This window comes from Haplochromis burtoni, unplaced genomic scaffold (assembly GCF_018398535.1).
Source record: "Haplochromis burtoni strain Fernald_Lab_line unplaced genomic scaffold, NCSU_Asbu1 Contig_403, whole genome shotgun sequence".
Taxonomy (NCBI): domain Eukaryota; kingdom Metazoa; phylum Chordata; class Actinopteri; order Cichliformes; family Cichlidae; genus Haplochromis; species Haplochromis burtoni.
The window spans coordinates 22,876-33,571 of record NW_024582764.1 but is presented as its reverse complement, the minus strand read 5'-3'; the positions used below and the strand labels follow the sequence as shown (position 1 = coordinate 33,571).

Sequence of the window (10,696 nt, the reverse complement as noted above, 5' to 3'; positions counted from 1 at the left end):
AACAAGTTAAACAATACCAAAGAAACTTAATGTTGTGAGAACATTAGAGAGAAGGTTTGATGGCACGACTCAGGAAACAGGACACTGCTGAATATTGTGCATCATTCAAGCCTTTATGGTGACATAAAGCAAACAGACTCCATAATAAGTAGAAAAAGACATTTTAAATGATTTGGAATTGCATGTATGTTTCTGCAGGTAATGTGGCTGGAAGGCACAATTGTTTCTTGTGTTTAACATGCGCTCATCATGTTATTGTTTGGTTAACTGAAAAGAAAAGAATCTCCTTTGGTAAAGTAACCAGAAGCTGCCAGCGCATTTCAGCTCAGTTAGATGTGCAACCCCGTTTACAACAAAGTTGGGATGCTACATACAACTTCATAAATAAATTCAACTAACAGCTAACTTGCAGCTAACTGGCAATAACAAAGGATTGGATTCAAAAAGAGCATTGGCAAGATTTAGACGACTTGGACTTGTCCGGCACTCTTTAAAAGACCGTGCAAGCAAACAGTTTAAAATATTTGTCAATGTAAAATGTAATAAGCAACAATTTCTTAAGAGCAACAAATCACAATAGCCATCTGGAGACAGTGTATTTTACCTAATATCACAAAAACATTCTGATAAACTGGGAAACTCTTTACATAAAAGGACAAATTAAATATCAGTTTTATACTGGAAAATGCTGCATGGGCTCAACAACACTGCTGGACTCTATATTAATATAGAGTTCATCTTATTCCAGGATTTTCTGGGCCCGTGTTTATTTAAGATAGGCTGTGGAAAACGCTCCTGCTGTCTGACCAATCACAATTTAAGGGAGCGAGCCCATCTGAATGTTTGGTACATTAGCGCACACGTTACAGCTAGCATTCAGCATTTTTCTGCAGCTTACACAGCATCCCAGCCCGGTTGGAAATGTGGTTGTAGGACGGGCAAATAAAACCTGAGTAATGACGGGAAAACAAGATCTTAATGCTAATTCTTCTGTGCACGTAAACATCAAAATGTAAAGCAAACCATCCCTGTGTGCGAGGCGTGTTTTGCTGAATTGGAACTGGAGTGTGTGCTGAACACTTGTTAACTACGTGGAATTTGTGTGCTCAGGAAACACTTCTGGTCAACTCACATAACACAAATAATTTTAAGGTATAAACCCTCCAGTGATAAATGCTGCACACTTTCAATTTGTTCCCATGTAACATTATTTACAAGGCGATACAAGGAAAATACAGGGAATAAAGGATCAAAGCACTTCATCGACCTGCAAACAGCTGCCAGATGGCAGTGGGAAAATGGCTACAGACACTGAGACACCTTAAGATCAACCACTGAATCTGACTGCAGTCTCTGTAGAGGTCAGGTAGTTTGGCTGGTGGATAGTAAAGGCAAGAGGGATACGCTGAGGAATGAGGCTGAAAAAAGTACTTAAAGCAGTGAGAAATAGTGGTCTCATGTTTCATTTCTCAAAATAACTAAAGATGGACCCCAAAAAAGAAAAAAAGAATATGCATATTGCATGCCCATGCAATGCAAGTAAAAAACATAATTTTCACTTTGTAACTGTTCAACAGAACTGCTGAATCAGCACCGCCCTAAAATTCCCCAAATACAGGCAACAATGAACCAAGTTACTCTGAGGTTTCTCTTCTTGATTCAAAGAACAAACTTCCATTTCAGCCGAGTGCTGCAGCACGGACGTCCACTATCCAGGCTAGGGTGGTGGTGCAACAAAAGCTGGGTTGTATGGAGGCTGGACTAGGAAGTCTGCGCCTGCAGGTGGAACGTTGGGCTGCGGCTGGGTCGGAGGCTTCAGCGGGTACGCCGGCTGGCCGGGTGTGAACGCAGCCTGGCTGTAAGGCATCGGTTGTGGAGGATAGGCAGGGCCAGCTGGAAACAAAACAATGAAGTTGGCGTGACAATGAACACAACCTCAACTTCAGCTCTGCAGCTTGAATGTTTCATTTCCCTTTTGAGAAAAACCTCAAAAGGCCCACGTCTATGCAACCGCAGTTTCCACCTCTACATCTGAATACAGCAGTTTTGCAAAATATTATTGCTAAATCTGAAAACATTTAATGAAACACAATAGTTAATGTCGAGCATTTCTTTAAAAAAAACTCTTTAATTCTATCCGAAAACCTTTGTTTCGCACAGATCAGTTTGAAAAAGCTACACCTTCAGAATATTCTTCTACAATAAAAACTAAACATCTAACCTGCATTTTATAAGTGGCTACAATTAAATTACAGTCATTCAGGCTCAAATCAACAGGGGCTTTCTGCTCAAACATTCTTGATTTGCATAAAAAGTTAGAACATTTATGATGATATAATTAAAATTTTAGCATTTTCTTCATATTTGTGATTAGGAATTCTTTATACTTTTTTTAGAGTATTGTGAAAATCACAACAAATACTGGCATGCTTGTTTGTTTTAGATATTTTTGGACAGAGCAGCTCCTTTTCCCAGTTAGAAGCTTCAATCAGCATTTCCTCAAACACACCGTTTTGGTGTTCAAAGCCTATTTAAAGCTAGACCAACACAATGTTTTGTTAATTACAGGGATGAGGAAAATTCACACTTACTTGCATCCTGATAAGATGGTGGTGGTCCTGGTGTGAATGGTTGTCCATGGTAGGGTGATGTGGGCATGGACTGAGCTGGATAGCCCGGCTGAGCTGGATAACCAGACTGAGCTGGATAACCAGACTGAGCTGGATAGCCGGGCTGCACTGGTACTGGCTGGTAGGGCATTCCCTGGTAGGACTGAGATTGTCCAGGTACTGCAGTTGGTTGCTGCGGGTAACGCTGAGGAGTGGTGGTGGTGACCACTGTGGTGTGGGTAGTGGTCGCTACCACAGCTGCAATTAAACAAACAAACAGATTAGAAATATAGAAAACTTTGGCTGTTTTACATGCAGTGTAGGAGTACAACTACAGGAGGAATTATTCAGGTATGGAGATAAAAGGATTCAAACTAGTTTCACTTTAAAAAAAAAAAAAAAAAAAAAAAAAAAAAACAGGACATCCTCATAAACTCTTATAAATGTTTATTACACACATAACACACTCCATAGGCATATGTACTAAATCCACATTGGCTTTGTCGTGATTGCCAGTGCAGAAAGATTTAAACACATCAGGAAAAACGATCTCTAAAGAGATTCCAGTAGAGTCAAAGGTATTTGTACTTCCTATTCTGTTTGTATCCAGGAGGATATGAGATAACAGAGGATTACAGACCAACCAACAGCACAAATAAAATGATCCAAATGTCCTGAACTTGTTTGGAACATGCCACCAAGTTAAACACACAAGTAACTTGCCTTGGACAAATATGAGGCAAGAGCTACGCAACTTCTGCAATTAACCAACTGTAAAAACCCAGCTCTCAAGAAAAAAAAGAGAAAAAAAAAAGAAAACTAAAATAGTTTACAGTTTCGATTCCTGCAAATGGATCTTCTAACACTACAGCTTAAACACAGAAGACAGGATATCCTGGCTGGTAATTAGCCAAATAATTGACAGCCAAGATCCAAAACGTCTTCAATGTGTATCATAATGTATGGATAATATTCTTATAAAGAATGACTGAAAACTGAATATTAATCAGAGAAAGACAAGAAAAGGGTGCAGTTTTAAGTAAACATCCTCGATCATCCTCTCTAGCTTCGCCTAATGAAGAAACAGCCGTGCCATAGTCACACTCAGAGTGTAAACCCATCGCAGTGTAAGCTCAGTAAAAAAAAAAAAAAGAAGAAGAAGAAAAGAAAGCCATCCTACGTCATTTACAGGAAGTGGTCGTGAAGATGTTGAAGAACATCTTCGTTACACCCCCAGGTGGTGTTTAAAGAAGATGTTCTTCAACATCTTCACGACCACTTCCTGTAAATGACGTAGGATGGCTTTCTTTTCTTCTTTTTTTTTTTTTCTCCTCTCTTTCCAGTCTGTGGTTGTCATAGAAACAATGAGTCACACAGCGTGGAGCTCTGACTTCCTGGATTTGATCCCATCATACCACTGGAACTGAGGCAGCCAAGGAAGCCAGACTGCGTTCCTCACTTGCATTTTAGCCTCTCCGCCAGAAGACTGTCGCCTAACAGCAAAACATTAACCAGCCGACTGACAAAGCTGACAGGAGGTGCAAGAACTGGGAAGAGCGTTCATTATGGTGAATGCACGTCTCTGTAAACATAAATATGGACGTGTGGAGTCAGATGCTTTCCTCTATTGAGCAGAATTTTTTTTTAAATTCTTTTTAGGGAAGCGGATCAAGATGTGGCCATGGACATTAGCGGTTTCAAAAACACAGGATAGTAGAAAGAACTGTTTCAGGGAATTGTGGAATTAAGGAGGATAAAGTGGAATACAATGTTTATAATCTACCGCAGATAAAGAGTTGAGCGCTGCGGTCTTGGCAAAATAATCTGTCAAAGTTTTCTTTCCTATTGAAGGCCGGTGCCCTCTTCACCTATATGGGAGATTCCTCTTTCTCTCCTCGTCTCTCCTTCACTAACTGAGAAATGCAACAACCTCCTCCTCTGTATATTTAAGCCTGTGATTTTGATTTATTTTTGAGGAAAGTAAATAAGGCACATTAAGTAGAGTTACGGGTAGAAAAAAAGGCCAGTTCAGCAGATATTTAATGGACAAGACTGATGATGCGGGATATTTTCATTACTGCCAAGAAAGCCAATGAAAAGCCCACAAGTTTAGTTTAAAAATGTGTCAAATATTCATCTGCATTTTCTGGACTAAACAGTGACGCTTTCAGGAACTACTTTCAGCGGTCTTTGTCTGTTGTGAGGAAAAAGTGGAACAGGAGGAAAAGGGATAAACTGGAATTTACATTCAATGTGAATGTGTTATCGACAGATAAATAGACGCCTTTGGAAAAACATCCATCCAAAAGGGAAAAAACAAAAAACAAAACAAAAACCACAACGATGCTTTATGAGAGAAATCAAAGAAGGTGAAGAGGAAAGTAGTAGTTAGCCTGGGTCAACTATTTATGATAGAGAGAGCTTCACGACATCACAAAAATGATTTGTGATCTAAAAATAAACAAGAAACAGTCACAAACCAACTTCTGAGGTGAGAGAAAAGAATAAATGTTACATAAGCTACACTTAACCTATGTGGTTATCACAATAAATCTGCATTGCACTGAATTCCTAAGCAACTTCAAACAGTCTCGCTATGTTAATACGACACTGGGAAATGCTATCTGCTGTCTTTAATAGTATAAGTTTTTCTTGGTTTGCTATGCGAGTATTTCCCCCAAAAATGTGCTGATCATACTGACTAACAATCTGGTGTATCCAGGAGCCTCGTTTAGAGTGGTGCCAACAGCAAAATAAGGCAGTAGGTCACCCCGTGGAGAGGGGTCAAAGTACGATCCATTGAGGGATCGCTAACACAAACAGAGAACACATCCAGATATACCACAGTCCTCTGCAAAGTGTTGTGATGATGCCAAAGTTGGTTTAATAGCATCAGTTAATTTCTGGCTGTAGTTGGGTGAGATTTGAGAGTGGAAAAAAAATATATATATAAAGACACTTAGGAACGCTGGAGTTGTGGTTAAACAGACAGACATAAACACCTGTGCAGGTGGGCTGGGCCATATCATACTGTTCACGGTAATACCGGTAAAATGTTGGGCAAAGATAAGAAAATGAAATATCGCAATAGAATATGGATCAAACGCGCATGTGCAGAGCCTTTGTTTTCATACGCACATGGCGGAAAAAGCATGGCGGCGACGGAGAATGAGGAGAGCGAAAGCGGATCGTTGAATGAAACTGATGAACCAGAACTGGTTTGTAAAAATGCTGCAGCTTCACTGGTGCGGAAATGGTTTAGCTTTGTCCGTCAGATACACAACAAAGCACTATTTTTGGTAGCGCATGCTGGCGGGCCGTCGTTATTACCGTGTTGTTTGGAAAATACGGCACTTAAAATCAATCCTTTGATTTTTCTGAAAATCGACAGTGCCCCTTATAATCCCGTGTGCCTTATGTATGAATTCTGGTTGTGTTTACTGACCTCGAAACGATTTTATGTGGTACACGGCGCTCGAAAATCTGTCAAATGTTTCAGTACGACTTTGCTAAGCTACAAAGCCGCACCGCTTGATGGATTGTCGGAGCATTACGGCTATCGTAGGCAGGAGCCTCGCGGAGTGATACGTACTGTGCTTCAACATAATATTACCGTATTGTGTGTGTATAACCTCTTTTTAAGTTTTGTGGATATTATACATGGTTATGCTGAGGATATGTCGGCCAGTTTCCACTGGAAATGCCTTTTGGTTAAACTGTCAGCAAGGAATTTGCATTTGCACTGTTAAATTTTTATATAACTTTAATGCACATAAAAAACAGCTGCTTGTTTAAGTGAAAATACATTGATGGGGTTTTTTTGCACTAATAAAGTTGTGGAGTTGTAAAGTATTTTGTCTAGTGTCAATTATATCGATATACAAATTTTCAAATGTATATTGTGATAAATATTTTTGGTCATATCGCCCTGCTCTAACTCTAAGCAACTTAAAGCTGGTGTTTCCATTTGTGGGAAACTCAAAGTACTCAAAGTAAGCAGATTCAAAAGTCAAGTAAAGACATGACCCCTGAAGAGAAACAAATAAAGCAGCATCGTAGTTTGGCACCAACTCTAAACAGCAATTATCTTTAATGACATGCTGAGTCATCGTTCTGAGGGGCAAACTCTCACCAAGAGAAACACTGAAAAGCCAAAACTTGTACAACAAACCAGAGAAACAAAGTGCGAATGAGGAACTTCACAGCTCTGAAGGGTTCACAAAGCCTCTGTATACTGTAGTGATTCTGAAACATTAGGTCAGGTGGTGCACTGTGCCTCAGCTGTGATGTTAGTCGTCAGGCTACATTTTGCAATAATGAAAGTCATGTGGTGGGTGGGCCAACAGTCTTCAAATGAGTCCCCTCATGATCTGCTTCAAAAACTACACGGACAAATCCTCCAACTCACTAGAAACCAAGAGTCTGGCTTCTTTAAGACATGGCAAAAAAAAGCAGACATTCGTGTCTATGTAGGTGAGAAGCTCAACAGCAGACTGTTTTTTTAAAAAGTGTTGCTTGTTGGCCGAGAGCAGACAACCTGCAAAAGTGCAGCAACATGTTGCAGATGCATCAGCACGGGCCTACACGCTGTCTACATACTAATAATAGGAAGTGTCACCGCTAAAGGTTGTGGTTACTTTATGTGCAATAATTGCCAATAAGTAACAATTACTTCAATGTGTCAGAAATCCCCTGAACTGCAGAAGATTCTCCCAGTGCCATGAAAAAGCTTCTTGAATCAGAGACCACATGAGGTTTGGGATGTGCTGTAGACGAGCTTAGGTATGTGACTTGTGTAAGCTTGTTCCCCCGAGTCTGCAGAGAAAATGTGCATACACGACAGTATGACTCGCGCTAATGGGTCCTCGATATAAAGGTGATAGAAAGATTTAAAAGCACCAGTCGTGCAACGCGACTAATGCCGTTACATTTATTTATCTAAGACCCTCGTTATACTTTTTGCATCTCCGAGTCTTCCTGGTCTGACTGATGTAATCATCACACAGTGAGCGTCCACGTGTCTGCCAGCTGTTTTCAACTGCACTGACCTTTCTGCAGGGTCTTTACATTACAATGCACCAGCTGAATGAGCTGAACTCAATTCAGCACATTAACTCTTCATAAACTGTTACTGGTAAGAGCAGATGCTACAATTAGACCCTTATTGCGGCCCTTGGGAAAATATATTGTCCATTCTTGGCTTAAACAATCAAAGAAAGAATTAGTAAAACTTACGGCGTGGTTTGCGGCACATGTTGTACAGGCAACAGCAGGGGCAGACGCAGCAGCAGATGAAGATGAGTACAAAAATGATGGAGCCCACAATACCAGCCACCATGGGTAACGTATTATCGATATGATACTCGTAACTAGCACTGTTGAAGCTATCAACATTGTTGGAGCTGAAAAGGAAAAAAGAAATTGGTATGAAAAATTATCTTTACATGACATTAACTTACTACAAAACAGAAAAAGGAAACATTTACAAGTCACCAAGTCAAATTTAACCATTTTAGGACCTTTTTAAAACTGGAATTAATCACAAACCCAAAGTATGATGAAATAATTAACAAGGCCATCATGTATTTACTAGTACGCTACAATTTCCAGACCTTCAAAGCACTACACAACAAAAACAACTCCTGATACTATAGTTCAAGTAGAACCACGGTGCTGCCTCCCTTTCCTCAGAGTTTGTGTTTGCAGGTGTGTCACCTTCCAAAAACCAGCACAAAACATACAAAAGGTCCTTTTTCTGGGCTTTGGGAGATATTTTTACGAGAAGCTGAATTCACTGTAGTTCAGTGGTTTCAAAAAGAACAGATAACCTGTCAGTGCTACAGCAGGCATGTGGAGGAGTATGGTCTATTAATCTTAGGGATAATGTGAATGAAGGCCTCGGTGCAAGCTGTAGCTGACTCACACTTCAGCTTTATGCTGGTGGTCGTGCACAGGAAAACCTTACTTCCTGTTTCTTAACGGCCTAAAACACACACTTGGCTGTAATTACACAGAGAAAAGGGGGGGGGAAATGAAACCAACATGGAAAATAGATTGAAGGAGAAAAACATACCACTTTTTTTGGTCATCTTCTTTAAAACGACTGTAATAACTTGAACAACAATATCTGTTATAGCAGCTCCCACAGCAATATCCTGAATAGCATTTCTGGACACTTTGGCCCATGTAGGCCAGGCAGTCGTCCCCTGCTGTAACAGAGCAGAAAGAGGGGCAGCAAAAATTAGCTCAATCGTCAATAAATCATTTCAAATAAATCAATTAGTTTAATTATTAGTTATGAAATTTCACTTTTCAGCACTGCAACTTGGTGACTTTTGGGAAACTTGATTCACCTTCAGTTTCATTTCAGAGGATGTAGCTCTGGGTGTTGTTGAAGTCTACGACACTGTACAGAGACGTTTTCACACCCTTATTTATCCTCAGTTTAAAACCCTGCTGTTTCCACTTTGTGGGTACTTTGGATGATGTAGTTTCCACTGCTGCCAAATTATCATTCACATGTTTCTTATACTACAACCGAGCTGTACCCTGCTCTGTACCTAATTAACTGGCAGCTTTTGCGACCAGATTATACTTGATGGTAACTATGAGCTGAAACGTTAGAAAACAGCCGTACGTAAACCCCCATTACCGTGCACATGGCTTTCAACAAATAAAATGAGGCTGTAACAAACTAATCTTTCGGTCTTTTTAAAAGGTTTAAAACACGACCTGTAACTCTAACGACGACCGTCTGTGACATCGCCCAAGCAGCGGTCTAATATCGATGTGACGATAACATCACAGACTGCGTGGCGGCCTGAGACAACACGCAGTTCGATAGCTAATGCGAACAGCGACCGTTTACAGATTAAAACAGTCAAACTTACCGGAAACACAAGGGAACAGGACCACATACAAAGCCAACGCAACAATAGTGGACAGGCCTGGCGCCATGTCTACTCCAACACTCCCGGATTCAGTCAAGGAACTGAGAGTCTTCGACAGCTCCGGAGGAGGAGGAGGAGGAGGAGGAGGAGGAGGTGTGATGGACTCTTCGACTGCGGCAAAGCTCGTCTATTCCCGAAGCTGCCTCGCTCGGTTCATGTTCCAGCCCACTGGACTGTTTATAGGGCTTTGTAGTTGACGTCACACCGCAATGCATTGTGGGAGCGCGGCACCATATTCGGGGTCTACGAATCAAATCAAACACACTGTGTTGGAACAACGATTACAAGATGCTTAAAAGTAGCTCGTGAGCATATTAATACGTCTTTATACGCAGTTTTTGGCTACGACCGTAGATGTTCTGTATAAAAACGTTTTACGAAGCGTGAAAACTACAATAAATACGGAAAAGAACTTAACGATAACGGATGTTTTTAAAGCGGCTGCAGACAATGTGGCAGACCTCCACAGGAAGTACTTCCGCGGCGGAAGTTGATCATTATTTTTTTTGTTTTATTTTTTGCTTTGTTTTTCTTTCGTGCTCATTTAGTGACATTTTACAATATTTAAATTAATTTGGGGCTGATTACCCAGAGCCCCAGTGACAGAAGGGGCTCCAACAAGCCTGCAAACAAGAGTTTTTTGTGTAATTTATCTCTAAGTAATAACTGTCACAAATTGACTCGATTTCAACGGAAATGGTTGATCATCGCAAATTGTGCATTTATTTCTTTGTTTAATCATAACTTTAAAAATAAATACAGTGAAAACACGGTATTGAGAGCATGCGAAGTTTCTCAAAGTTTGTATTGTTGCTCATATTGTCTTTGCTGTACACACATGCAGAGCTTGAGCATTTATTTTCAGAAAAGTAGTCGATTGACTCAAAGACCACGTGGAAGCCACTGCTGTGTATGTGAGTGAAGTTGCCCCCACCCCCCACCTTCTTCAAATCCAACAGAAGTGGTATCAAACGTTTGTGCTGCTATCATTTTAAAGATATTAATAAAAATTTCTAATAATAATAATGGATTGCATTTATATAGTGCTTTTCGGGGTCCTCAAAGCGCTGTACAATTCCACTATTCATTCACTCTCACATTCACACACTGGTGGAGGCTACAGTTGTAGCCACAGCT

The 10,696-nt window shown here is 40.4% G+C and overlaps 1 protein-coding gene across 1 annotated transcript; it reads right to left on the bottom strand.

Moving 5' to 3' along the window:
- Positions 1-92: 92 nt before the first annotated feature.
- On the bottom strand, positions 93-9,617 carry LOC102312580 (protein shisa-5; the record flags this gene model as incomplete). The annotated part of the gene is given in 5 exon segments (XM_005944339.2): positions 93-1,893; positions 2,592-2,867; positions 7,845-8,011; positions 8,683-8,818; positions 9,500-9,617. Coding segments are annotated over 5 exon segments (822 nt in total). The 3' UTR covers positions 93-1,717.
- Positions 9,618-10,696: the final 1,079 nt, after the last annotated feature.